General features: G+C 46.1%; 1 protein-coding gene across 1 annotated transcript; it reads left to right on the top strand.

Annotated features, from left to right (window-relative positions):
* The first annotated feature begins 510 nt into the window (after window positions 1-510).
* Window positions 511-12850, top strand: psen2 (presenilin 2). Its single transcript, XM_072384014.1, has 11 exons — window positions 511-597; window positions 4231-4377; window positions 4451-4656; window positions 4729-4870; window positions 5961-6028; window positions 6128-6348; window positions 6463-6561; window positions 7163-7222; window positions 7289-7375; window positions 7463-7578; window positions 12469-12850. Exons 2-11 carry the CDS (start codon window positions 4246-4248, stop codon window positions 12622-12624), a joined length of 1287 nt encoding a protein of 428 aa, XP_072240115.1. The 5' UTR covers window positions 511-597; window positions 4231-4245; the 3' UTR covers window positions 12625-12850.
* The last annotated feature ends 1457 nt before the right edge of the window (window positions 12851-14307 follow it).

Here is a 14307-nt window from a genome sequence, read left to right as displayed (position 1 = left end):
CCCAGCTGTCATTGGGTCGGGGGTCCGGACGGGTCGGGGGTCCACCACAGACTCTCTGACTCCTGGGGTCTCACTGGATGATGGAGGAAGCCGGAGAGAACCCACACACCTGGGATCAGAACCAGAACCTGCTGCTGACGGAGCTGACCCAGAACATAACAAACTGCAGCACATGGGAGAGAAAGATGAAATCAGGAGCCAAACTATTCAAAAAGGGAAAATCCCTGGAAAGATGATGAGATCTGAAGGTTCAGACCAGTGTGTATATAAATATATATATATAATAATATATATAAATATATAAATATATAAATATATAATAATATATATAAATATATAAATATATAAATATAATAATATATATAAATATATAATAATATATATATAAATATATAATAATATTTTTGCTTCTCTCTCCTTCCTACTCTTCACTTTTTCTTTCTGCGACCCTCACACTCCTCCGTGGCTCCTCACAGAAAGAATGACCACGTGACCTCTTTCTGTGGAACCACACGTCACACGTCACGTGAGCCGTGGGTCAGCTGACTGCCGCTTCCGGGTCTTCTTGCTGTGTTTACTTCTGTGCTTTAAATCCAGGTAAACCCCTTATTTTAGCGGTTTCATTCAACATTAACGATGTCTTTTTCAGCCTCTGTGTTCGGATCCGGTTCCCTGCGGACATCTGGATCCGAACCGGACACGAACTCAGCTTGGGTTTCGGTTCGGGTCGTTTTAACCGTGAAAATGAGCAGACGGAGTGGACAAGGTTCGTTAGAGCAGCAGGTTCCGGTTCTGTTGATGAGTGTTACCTGAGCTTCAGACTGGACCTGATGATCTGAGCTTTAACATCACACTGAAAGTATAAAACTCATTTCTTCTGAATCTGATGTTAAAAGCTGAGTTTATCTGTAATTCCACCAGCTTTAAGTTTAAATTCAGGATGAGAACATAAAAACTGATGTTTGATTTAATAAGTAAATTTGACAAGTAGTCCAGAGGTCAACAGAGTGCAACAAGTAAAGATGAAGAGCAGAACATGAAGCAGAGAAGAAAGATTAATCTGATCGAACTTGGTGGAACTTTCTAACTTATTTAAATCTTACTGAAAATACTGACGTCAGACACTTTGTCTATAAATACTCACACATCTGATTGAAGAATGGCAGGTGGAGTTCCTCAGGGTTCAATATTGGGACCTTTTTTATGCACCGTTTATGTGTTCCCACTGGTTCAGATCATTAAAAAGCAACAAAAAGCAGCTTCTCTGCATCACCCTGAGACAGGATGTTCCTGATTTTAATGATATTACGAAGGTGAAAGAAGGCAGAAACCAGTTTTATATGAGAGTCAGAGGACAGATCCTGGTCAGAAATAACTCCAAGGTTCCTCAGTTCACTACTAAAAGCTCAGGTCCAAAGAGAACAACTTCAGTTTGTCTGAATTTAAAAGCAGAAAGTTCTGAGTCATCCAGGTCTTTATGTCTTTAAGACAGGCTTGTAGTCTGACCAACCTGTTGGTTTCATCTGGTTTCATAGATAAGTACAGCTGAGTATCATCAGCATAACAATGGAAATTTATGCCATGCTGTCTGATAATGTTACCTAATGGAAGCATGTATAAACTGAAAAGAATCGGTCCAAGCACAGAACCCTGAGGAACTCCATGACTGACTCTGAACAGAAATGTTCATAAAGAGAAGAATTACACTAGTGGTCCTGAGGAAGTTAAAGAGTATTTGTTGAATCAGAGATAAAGTGTCACCTGTGATCTGTGTGAGAGTAAATTAGTATGTTAATAATATACAATATGTTAATATGTAAATTATATATTATATGCCCCCATGAGCTGTCACCTTACCACCCGTGGGAGGGGCCAAGGGAGTCAGGTGCAGTGTGAGTTGAGTTGCAGCCGAAGGCGGAGACCTTGGCAGTCTGGTCCTCGGCTACTGAAGCTGGCTCTTGGGACGTGGAACGTCACCTTTCTGTTGGGGAAGGAGCCTAAGCTGGTGAGAGGTTTCTGGCTAGATATAGTCGGATTCACCTTGACACAAAGCTTGGGCTCCAGAACCAGTCCCCTTGAGAGGGGTTGGAGTCTCTTTCACTCTGGAGTTGTCCATGGTGAGAGGCTCTTTGCCCCCCAGCTGTGTGGGTTTACCCCGGTGGATGAGAAGGTAGCCTCCCTCCGCCATCGGCTGGGATGGGTCCTGACTGTTGTTTGTGCTCATGCACCAAAGGGCAGTTCAGAGTACCCGCCCTTTTTGGAGTCCCTGGAGGAGGAACTGGAGACTGCTCCTGCAGTGAAGGAGTCCTATCTGGCTTTTTTGGCCAGTGGGACTCTGGAAGCAGCTGATGGGTAACGGAACGTAGCCTTGGCGGTTGCTGAGGCAAAAACTTGGGCATGGGAGGAGTTCGGTGAGGCCATGGAGAACAGATTCTGGTCCACCATATGGAGGCTTGGGGGGAGGAAGCGGTGCACCGTCAACACCACGTATGGTGAAGATGGGGCTCTGCTGACCTCAACTAGGGGCATTGTGAGTCGGTGGGGGGACCTTCAAGGACCTTCTCAACCACCAACACGCCTTCCAATGAAGAAGCAGGAACTCGGATGTGGGGCCTCCCATTTCTGGGGCTGAGGTTGCCGAGGTGGTCAAAAACCCCTTTTTAGCAAAGCCCCTGGGGTCCGTCCAAAGTTCCCCAAGGCTCTGGATAGTGTAGGGCTGTCTTTGTTGCCTCTGCAACATCGCATGGACATCGGGGAAAGTGCCTCTGGACTGGCAGATCGAGGTCGTGGTCCCCCTCTTTAAAAATGGGGACCGGGGGTTGTATTCCAACTACAGGGGGATCAGACTCCTCAGCCTCCCTGGTAAGGTCTGTTCGGGGGTACTGGAGTATGGAGCGCCCTCTCCAGGTTGGGAATGAGATCCTGCCCCAAGTGGAGGAGTTCAAGTATCTCGGGTTCTTGTTCACAGTGAGGGCCGAATGGAGCGGGAGATTGACAGGCGGATCAGTGCGGTGTTAGCAGTGATGCAGGCTCTGCATCGGCCTCTCCTGGTGAAGAAGGAGCTGAGCCAGAAGGTGAAGCTTTCGATTTACCGGTCAATCTGCATTCCTTCCCTCACCTGTGGTCACGAGCTGTGGGCAGTGACCGAAAGAACGAGATCGTGGATACAAGCGGCCGAAGACACAGGGTGTCTGGGCCTCCCTTAGAGATAGGGTGAGAAGCTCAGTCATCCGGGAGGGGCTCGGAGTAGAACCGCTGCTCCTCCGCATTGAGAGGAGTCAGATGAGGAGGCATCTGGTTAGGATGCCCCCTGGACGCCTCCCTGGGGAGGTGTTCTGGGCCCGTCCCACTGGGAGGAGACCCGGGACACGCTGGAGAGACTATGGCCTGGGAACGCCTCGGGGTCCCCCCGGAGGAGCTGGAGGAAGTGGGACAGGGTGGTCTGGGTTTCTCTGTTAAAGCTGCTGCCCCAAAGACCCCCGGAGAAGATGATGGATGGATATACAATATGTTAATGATATACAATATGTTAATGATATACAATATGTTAATGATATACAATATGTTAATGATATACAATATGTTAATGATATACAATATGTTGGTCATCAGTAAACTTGTTTTTGTGAGTTAAGATGATTTAAATGAATTAAAACCTTCACTGATCAGCTATTTGTTGTATGGAGCTCTGAAGCTGCCATAATCTAAGTTATTTTTTAATGGCTGAATAAATGAAGTCATATGATGGTAAATGCAACTAAAATTAAATGAAAAATTAATTCACGCTAAAATAATTCTATAGAATGTGAAAGAATGTTTTTGCTTTTTAAATTTAGTTAATTGCTTTAACTCAAGATTGTGTATTTTTCAGTTTGTTTTATTTCTTATTTTAATTGGAGTATTTTTAGTTTCTTTCATTGTTTATCTCTTACCTTTGTATTTACTTTGTATTGATTACTTTGTATTGATTACTTTGTATTGATTACTTTGTATTGATCTATTTATTCCCTCCAAATGATTTATTTCTTCATTATTGGAAGAAATCATTTGGAGGGAAAAAGTAGATGAAATAAATTTCTTTTCACATTTTAATAAACACATTTTTGATTTAATTTCAGTTGCTTTTACGATCGTATAAACAGATTTTCTTCAGGTTCTGATCGGGCTGGATTGTAATCGACCCGACAGAACCACCGGTTCTGGCCTCACTAACGCTTCTGTTGTTGACAGCTCTGAGACGCCGCTATGAACGCCTCCGACAGCGATGACGACCTCTACAACGAGAGGACGGCGCTGGTCCCGGCGGAGAATCCCGCGGTGCCGTCCTACAGACCAGACTCTGACTTCAGCCCGCCTGAAGACACGCCCACCAAGAGGGTAAAGGTCAGGTTCCTGTTCTCTGAGGTTTGTGCTGCTGCGCGGCGCTGAGTGTCACCCTCTGTCGGTGCAGGCGGCGGCGAGAGTGCGGCCGCACCAAGGTGTGGCAGACGGCGGCGGCTCGGATCAGGAAGTGGAGGCCGAGGAGGAGGAGCTGACCCTGAAGTACGGAGCGAAGCATGTCATCATGCTGTTCGTCCCCGTCACGCTCTGCATGGTCGTGGTCGTCGCCACAATCAAGTCGGTCAGCTTCTACACGGAGAAGACAGACCAGCAGCTGTAAGTCAATGTGCCCGCCGCCACACGCCCTCATGCTCCGCCCTCAGCTCACCCCGATGCCTGTCCCTGCAGGATCTACACGCCGTTCACAGAAAACACGCCATCTGTGGGCCGCCGGCTGCTCAACTCTGTCCTCAACACCATCATCATGATCAGCGTCATCGTGGTCATGACCATCTTCCTGGTCGTCCTCTACAAGTACCGCTGCTACAAGGTCAGTGACCTCCAGCAGGTAAACCGGGTTAGGGAACCGGGTCAGGGAACTGGGTCAGGAAACCGGGTCAGGTAAACCGGGTCAGGTAAACCGGGTCAGGAAACCGGGTCAGGAAGCCGGGTCAGGAAGCCGGGTCAGGTAAACTGGGTCAGGAAACCGGGTCGGGAACAGGACAGCGTTTGGTTCTCTGGGTTCAGGAAGAACTCAGACATGAAGCCTTTCTGCGGTCACATAAAAGTCAAAGGAAAAATCTATTTAATCACAACTTTCACATCATGCTTTCTGACCTGTTTTTCTGGTTGTTTTTCTGTTTGTTTTTGTTTGTTTTGTTTTTCTGGTTGTTTTTCTGTTTGTTTTTGTTTGTTTTGTTTTTCTGGTTGTTTTTCTGGTTGTTTTGTTTTTCTGGTTGTTTTTCTGGTTGTTTTGTTTTTCTGTTTGTTTTTCTGTTTGTTTTGTTTTTCTGTTTGTTTTGTTTTTCTGTTCGTTTTGTTTTTCTGTTTGTTTTGTTTTTCTGTTTGTTTTTCTGTTTGTTTTTCTGTTTGTTTTTCTGTTTGTTTTGTTTTTCTGGTTGTTTTTCTGTTTGTTTTTCTGGTTGTTTTGTTTTTCTATTTGTTTTTCTGTTTGTTTTGTTTTTCTGGTTGTTTTTCTGGTTGTTTTTCTGGTTGTTTTGTTTTTCTATTTGTTTTTCGGTTTGTTTTGTTTTTCTGGTTGTTTTTCTGGTTGTTTTTCTGGTTGTTTTGTTTTTCTATTTGTTTTTCGGTTTGTTTTGTTTTTCTGGTTGTTTTTCTGGTTGTTTTTCTGGTTGTTTTGTTTTTCTATTTGTTTTTCTGTTTGTTTTGTTTTTCTATTTGTTTTTCTGTTTGTTTTTCTGGTTGTTTTTGTTTTTCTGGTTGTTTTTCTGGTTGTTTTGTTTTTCTGTTCGTTTTGTTTTTCTGGTTGTTTTTCTGGTTGTTTTTCTTTCTAATTTAACGTCCTGTTGGTGTTGAGGTGGACCTTCTCTGTATTACCGTGTCAGCTGTGACGAACATGTTGGATCAGCTGACTGCTGCAGGTAGAAGGCTCCGTGACTCTCTGTGTTTCTGTTGTTCAGTTCATCCACGGCTGGCTCATCCTGTCCTCCCTCATGCTGCTCTTCTGGTTCAGCTTCATGTACCTGAGGTGAGTGCCGCCGCCGCCATGTTGTCAGACAGCAGCTTGGGAGCTTAGAGCTTCAGATAACAGGGACCGTGGTTCACGGGCTCTTCCTCTGTTCTCCAGCGAGGTGTTTAAGACCTACAACTTGGCGGTGGACTACCCAACAGTGGCGATGATGATCTGGAACTTCGGGGCAGTGGGAATGATCTGCATCCACTGGAAGGGCCCCCTGCAGCTGCAGCAGGCCTACCTGATCCTCATCAGCGCCCTCATGGCCCTCGTCTTCATCAAGTACCTCCCTGAGTGGTCAGCCTGGGTCATCCTGGGCGCCATCTCCGTCTACGGTGAGACGAGCGACACTTTCTCAGTTTAACTCTGAGGCTGAACTCAGTCAGGCTCGTGTATCCGTCTCCTCTCAGCCTTCCCATCATGCTTTGCTCTGGCTGTTTGTGTTGCAGACCTGGTGGCTGTTCTCAGTCCCAAAGGACCTCTCAGGATGTTGGTGGAAACGGCTCAGGAGCGCAATGAGCCCATCTTTCCAGCCCTCATCTACTCCTGTAAGTCTGAGACTTTTACAGAAGAATCAGTTTCATTCACTGATGAACCAAAGAAATCTGAGATCTTTTAAACACTAAAAACAAATAAACACGTTTCCACTGATGGTTTGAAGTGAATAAACTCGGCTGTGTGGTGTCACCAGAGGGGGCGCTGTAGGCTGTGCTGTTGGTGGTTATAATTCAGCAGAAGAAGTAGTTCTAACAGGAAACAAAACTGAAGGAGGAAAAACAACAGCTGTGGTGGACATCTGCAAGAGGAAAATGGAAAGAACTCTTCTTTAGGAATTACTTTCATCTCAGGGAATATCTGGGATATTTTATCATTACGAGTGCAGAAAAACCGATCCATCCGCCTTATCTGAAGATATAACTCGATATAAAACATAACCCGAACACCAGATTTAAAGACAACAAAGTAATGATTCAACTTTAAGCCGTGTATCTGCATGTAAATATATTTAATAAAGAATAATTGAACATCCTGCAGCCATGAATTTGTTCATAACTGAAGATAAAGGTGTAACTATTTGAATCTGTGGCTGTGAACACTCCTGTGGTCCCGAGCCTCAGACTAACGATGCCGTCCTCTGCGTCCTCACAGCTGCCATGGTGTGGACCGTGGGGATGGCGAGCCCGGCGGACACCCAGCGCTCTGAAACAGGTGCAGCATCTTACTGCTGACAGCTCACCTCTGTGTTTGTCATCCTGACAGCGCTTTGTGTTTCAGATGAGGAGGCAGAGCAGAACGGTCTGAGGGCGGAGCCACACAGCCGGCGTCAGAGGGCGCCGTCCGAAGACGAGCTGGAGGAGGACAGTGAGTTTGAACGCTCGCCGTCTCAGAGCGCCATCAGGTATGTTGGGTGTTATTAATTATATGAATGCGTGCGTCTGGTGTCTGCAGGGGGGGTGAAGCTTGGCCTCGGTGACTTCATCTTCTACAGCGTTCTAGTTGGAAAAGCGGCGGCAACCGGCGGCGACTGGAACACAACGCTCGCCTGCTTCGTCGCCATTCTTATCGTAAGTTTATGAGAACCTAACCTATATCTCACCTGTTCCTCACCTGTTCCTAACCTATATCTCACCTGTATCTCACCTATATCTCACCTGTTCCTAACCTATATCTCACCTGTATCTCACCTGTTCCTCACCTGTTCCTCACCTGTTCCTCACCTGTTCCTCACCTGTTCCTCACCTATATCTCACCTGTATCTCACCTGTTCCTCACCTGTTCCTCACCTGTTCCTCACCTGTTCCTCACCTGTATCTCACCTATATCTCACCTGTTCCTAACCTATATCTCACCTGTTCCTCACCTGTTCCTCACCTGTATCTCACCTATATCTCACTTATATCTCACCTGTTCCTAACCTATATCTCACCTGTTCCTCACCTGTTCCTCACCTGTTCCTCACCTGTTCCTAACCTATATCTCACCTGTTCCTCACCTGTTCCTCACCTGTTCCTCACCTATATCTCACCTATATCTCACCTGTTCCTCACCTGTTCCTCACCTGTTCCTCACCTATATCTCACCTGTTCCTCACCTGTATCTCACCTATATCTCACTTATATCTCACCTGTTCCTAACCTATATCTCACCTGTTCCTCACCTGTTCCTCACCTGTTCCTCACCTGTTCCTCACCTGTTCCTAACCTATATCTCACCTGTATCTCACCTGTATCTCACCTGTTCCTCACCTGTTCCTCACCTATATCTCACCTATATCTCACCTGTTCCTAACCTATATCTCACCTGTATCTCACCTGTATCTCACCTGTTCCTCACCTGTTCCTAACCTATATCTCACCTGTATCTCACCTGTTCCTCACCTGTTCCTCACCTGTTCCTCACCTATATCTCACCTATATCTCACCTGTTCCTAACCTATATCTCACCTATATCTCACTTATATCTCACCTGTTCCTAACCTATATCTCACCTGTTCCTCACCTGTTCCTCACCTGTTCCTCACCTGTTCCTCACCTATATCTCACCTATATCTCACCTGTTCCTAACCTATATCTCACCTATATCTCACTTATATCTCACCTGTTCCTAACCTATATCTCACCTGTTCCTCACCTGTTCCTCACCTGTTCCTCACCTATATCTCACCTGTTCCTCACCTGTATCTCACCTATATCTCACTTATATCTCACCTGTTCCTAACCTATATCTCACCTGTTCCTCACCTGTTCCTCACCTGTTCCTCACCTGTTCCTAACCTATATCTCACCTGTATCTCACCTGTATCTCACCTGTTCCTCACCTGTTCCTCACCTATATCTCACCTATATCTCACCTGTTCCTAACCTATATCTCACCTGTATCTCACCTGTATCTCACCTGTTCCTCACCTGTTCCTAACCTATATCTCACCTGTATCTCACCTGTTCCTCACCTGTTCCTCACCTGTTCCTCACCTATATCTCACCTATATCTCACCTGTTCCTCACCTGTATCTCACCTATATCTCACTTATATCTCACCTGTTCCTAACCTATATCTCACCTGTTCCTCACCTGTTCCTCACCTGTTCCTCACCTGTTCCTCACCTGTTCCTAACCTATATCTCACCTGTATCTCACCTGTATCTCACCTGTTCCTCACCTGTTCCTCACCTATATCTCACCTATATCTCACCTGTTCCTAACCTATATCTCACCTGTATCTCACCTGTATCTCACCTGTTCCTCACCTGTTCCTAACCTATATCTCACCTGTATCTCACCTGTTCCTCACCTGTTCCTCACCTGTTCCTCACCTATATCTCACCTATATCTCACCTGTTCCTAACCTATATCTCACCTGTATCTCACCTGTTCCTCACCTGTTCCTAACCTATATCTCACCTGTTCCTCACCTGTTCCTCACCTGTTCCTCACCTGTTCCTAACCTATATCTCACCTGTATCTCACCTGTTCCCCACCTGTTCCTCACCTGTATCTCACCTATATCTCACCTGTTCCTCACCTGTATCTCACCTATATCTCACTTATATCTCACCTGTTCCTAACCTATATCTCACCTGTTCCCCACCTGTTCCTCACCTGTTCCTCACCTGTTCCTCACCTGTTCCTCACCTATATCTCACCTATATCTCACCTATATCTCACCTGTTCCTCACCTGTTCCTCACCTATATCTCACCTATATCTCACCTATATCTCACCTGTTCCTAACCTATATCTCACCTGTTCCTCACCTGTTCCTCACCTGTTCCTCACCTATATCTCACCTGTATCTCACCTGTTCCCCACCTGTTCCTCACCTGTTCCTCACCTGTATCTCACCTATATCTCACCTGTTCCTCACCTGTATCTCACCTATATCTCACTTATATCTCACCTGTTCCCCACCTGTTCCTCACCTGTTCCTCACCTGTTCCTCACCTGTTCCTAACCTATATCTCACCTGTTACTCACCTGTTCCTCACCTGTTCCTCACCTATATCTCACCTGTTCCTCACCTGTTCCTCACCTGTTCCTCACCTGTATCTCACCTATATCTCACCTGTTCCTCACCTGTTCCTCACCTATATCTCACCTGTTCCTCACCTGTTCCTCACCTGTATCTCACCTGTTCCTCACCTGTATCTAACCTATATCTCACCTGTTCCTCACCTGTATCTCACCTGTTCCTCACCTGTTCCTCACCTATATCTCACCTATATCTCACCTGTTCCTCACCTGTATCTCACCTGTTCCTCACCTGTTCCTCACCTGTATCTAACCTATATCTAACCTATATCTAACCTGTTCCTCACCTGTTCCTCACCTGTTCCTCACCTGTATCTCACCTGTTCCTCACCTGTATCTCACCTGTTCCTCACCTGTTCCTCACCTGTTCCTCACCTATATCTCACCTGTTCCTCACCTGTATCTCACCTGTTCCTCACCTGTTCCTCACCTGTATCTAACCTATATCTAACCTATATCTAACCTGTTCCTCACCTGTTCCTCACCTGTTCCTCACCTGTATCTCACCTGTTCCTCACCTGTATCTCACCTGTTCCTCACCTGTTCCTCACCTGTTCCTCACCTATATCTCACCTGTTCCTCACCTGTATCTCACCTGTTCCTCACCTGTTCCTCACCTGTTCCTCACCTGTATCTCACCTATATCTCACCTGTTCCTCACCTGTATCTCACCTATATCTCACTTATATCTCACCTGTTCCCCACCTGTTCCTCACCTGTTCCTCACCTGTTCCTCACCTGTTCCTAACCTATATCTCACCTGTTACTCACCTGTTCCTCACCTGTTCCTCACCTATATCTCACCTGTTCCTCACCTGTTCCTCACCTGTTCCTCACCTGTATCTCACCTGTTCCTCACCTGTATCTCACCTATATCTCACCTGTTCCTCACCTGTTCCTCACCTATATCTCACCTGTTCCTCACCTGTTCCTCACCTGTATCTCACCTGTTCCTCACCTGTATCTAACCTATATCTCACCTGTTCCTCACCTGTATCTCACCTGTTCCTCACCTGTTCCTCACCTATATCTCACCTATATCTCACCTGTTCCTCACCTGTATCTCACCTGTTCCTCACCTGTTCCTCACCTGTATCTAACCTATATCTAACCTATATCTAACCTGTTCCTCACCTGTTCCTCACCTGTTCCTCACCTGTATCTCACCTGTTCCTCACCTGTATCTCACCTGTTCCTCACCTGTTCCTCACCTGTTCCTCACCTATATCTCACCTGTTCCTCACCTGTATCTCACCTGTTCCTCACCTGTTCCTCACCTGTATCTAACCTATATCTAACCTATATCTAACCTGTTCCTCACCTGTTCCTCACCTGTTCCTCACCTGTATCTCACCTGTTCCTCACCTGTATCTCACCTGTTCCTCACCTGTTCCTCACCTGTTCCTCACCTATATCTCACCTGTTCCTCACCTGTATCTCACCTGTTCCTCACCTGTTCCTCACCTGTTCCTCACCTGTATCTAACCTATATCTAACCTATATCTAACCTGTTCCTCACCTGTTCCTCACCTGTTCCTCACCTGTTCCTCACCTGTTCCTAACCTATATCTCACCTGTTCCCCACCTGTTCCTCACCTGTTCCTCACCTGTATCTCACCTGTTCCCCACCTGTTCCTCACCTGTTCCTCACCTGTATCTCACCTGTTCCTCACCTGTTCCTCACCTGTTCCTAAGCTATATCTCACCTATATCTCACCTGTTCCTAACCTATATCTCACCTGTTCCCCACCTGTTCCTCACCTGTTCCTCACCTGTATCTCACCTATATCTCACCTGTTCCTCACCTGTATCTCACCTATATCTCACTTATATCTCACCTGTTCCCCACCTGTTCCTCACCTGTTCCTCACCTGTTCCTCACCTGTTCCTAACCTATATCTCACCTATATCTCACCTGTTCCTAACCTATATCTCACCTGTTCCTAACCTATATCTCACCTGTTACTCACCTGTTCCTCACCTGTTCCTCACCTATATCTCACCTGTTCCTCACCTGTTCCTCACCTGTTCCTCACCTGTATCTCACCTGTTCCTCACCTGTATCTCACCTATATCTCACCTGTTCCTCACCTGTTCCTCACCTGTATCTAACCTATATCTCACCTGTTCCTCACCTGTATCTCACCTGTTCCTCACCTGTTCCTCACCTGTTCCTCACCTGTATCTAACCTATATCTAACCTATATCTAACCTGTTCCTCACCTGTTCCTCACCTGTTCCTCACCTGTATCTCACCTGTTCCTCACCTGTTCCTCACCTGTTCCTCACCTATATCTCACCTGTTCCTCACCTGTATCTCACCTGTTCCTCACCTGTTCCTCACCTGTATCTAACCTATATCTAACCTATATCTAACCTGTTCCTCACCTGTATCTCACCTGTTCCCCACCTGTTCGCTCTGTTTCAGGGTCTCTGCCTCACTCTGCTGTTGTTGGCCATCTTTAAGAAAGCCCTGCCGGCGCTGCCCATCTCCATCACCTTCGGCCTCGTCTTCTACTTCTCCACAGACTTCCTGGTTCAGCCCTTCATGGACAACCTTGCCGCTCACCAGTTCTACATCTGAGATGGACCCCGTTATATCGCCTTCCTATTCGTTATTGTCTTCATCGTCAACGTCCTATTTATCCTGCGGGATTGCCGCCATCTGTTGCTGTAACACACAAAGACTGCGTCCTGTGCAGGTGATGTAACTGGTGTAGGCATTACCTGGTTGTGTCTGCTCAGGTGTGTTTGTGGATGAATAGCAAAGATCACCTGCTGATTAAAAGTGTAGAAAAATCCACCTTAAATGTTGTCATATGGTTAGTCTCCTTCCCGCTGATTTGCTCCTCACGATGACGTTTGTTCCACCTGAACCGAAGTGGCCACAGCTGATTGGCCGAGGCTGCTGTCAGTCACAGCAGAAACACCCCCCACTGTTGCTGTTGAGAAGACTTTTAAAGCGAAGTTACCCGAACAGTTTTTTTTAGCTCGTTCTGTTTCAGTCATTTCAGGAACTGAAGTCCAAAGAGTCCAATAAAGATAATAAATAGACATATATTTGAAATTAAAACGTGAAGTGGGCGGAGCCACTTCCGTTCTATGTTCACTTTTCTCTTTAAATTTAACTCATTTAACTCTTTTGAACTCATACGGGTCGGCCGCTGGGATTGGGTGTTTCTCCTTGCAATGCATCTTGGGAGTTGTAGTTAACGCCTCCTCTGGAGGTTTACAAGCTAATCACAGAAGACATTAAAAAGCCTCACAGGAAAACTTATTCTTGGTTACAGTATTTGTTCTACATATAAAACACGTATTGAGTTTAACTGATGATTATAATAACTACATTTATGTGTTTTTGACCTCTCTGGGGCTCAGTACATTCAGGGTTTTAACTATTAAACCTGAACTGATAAATGTTTCCTCCGAACACAGAAATAATCTCAGAAACGCTTTGGTTTAAAACTTTGTTTGAACTTGATCCCTCTGAGTTTAGGACTTTTAAAGATTGTGACACAGTGACAGAAAACACAGTTTTTGGTCTCTGAGGTCCTTCAGAAGAAGTAATATTTCAGATTTATCTTGTCGTTCTTAAAATTAAAATCAGCTGCACAAACATTTCTGCATTTTAAATAACATTCTTTTGTTATTTAAAATTACTTCAACTGTTGAACAGCCGACCATCATCTTTCACTTATTCGGGTCAGAAAAACAGGTCCAGCAGGTAAACCCAGACATCCTTTTCCTCAACTACCTCAACCTCAACCCCAGCTCCTCCTGGGGGTCCCGAGGCATTCCCAGGTCAGATGGGATGTATAATCCCTCCAGTGAGTTCTGGTTCTGACCCGGGGCCTCCTCCCAGGAGGCATCCTGACCAGGGGAACCACCTCAGCTGACTCCTTTCTATGTGGAGGAGCAGCGGCTCGACTCCGAGCTCCCCCCCAGATGATGGAGCTCCTCCCCCAGATGATGGAGCTCCTCCCCCATATGATGAAGCTCCTCCCCATATGATGGAGCCCCTCCCCCCGGATGATGGAGCTCCTCCCCCATATGATGGAGCTCCTCCCCCTGATGATGGAGCCCCTCCCCCATATGATGAAGCTCCTCCCTCATATGATGAAGCCCCTCCCCCCATCTCTAAGGCTGAGGAGTGACAAACTTTCTAAATGAAAATCAGAACAGCCCGTTAAATGAGGAGCTTTAAACAAAGGGAACTAAAAAAATATCAGGTTGTGTTTTTGGGGAGTTTCACACTTGTAACACACCT

This window comes from Leuresthes tenuis, unplaced genomic scaffold, assembly GCF_036924035.1.
Source record: "Leuresthes tenuis unplaced genomic scaffold, fLeuTen1.0.hap1 SCAF_4, whole genome shotgun sequence".
Taxonomy (NCBI): Eukaryota; Metazoa; Chordata; class Actinopteri; order Atheriniformes; family Atherinopsidae; genus Leuresthes; species Leuresthes tenuis.
This window is presented reverse-complemented; position numbering and strand designations above follow the sequence as displayed.

Coding starts and splice junctions, on each gene's coding strand:
- psen2 (XM_072384014.1), top strand. CDS start 4,246: ATGAACGCCTCCGACAGCGATGACGACCTCTACAACGAGAGGACGGCG. Junction 4,657..4,728: donor GAGAAGACAGACCAGCAGCT/GTAAGTCAATGT, acceptor CTGTCCCTGCAG/GATCTACACGCCGTTCACAG. Junction 4,871..5,960: donor ACAAGTACCGCTGCTACAAG/GTCAGTGACCTC, acceptor TCTGTTGTTCAG/TTCATCCACGGCTGGCTCAT.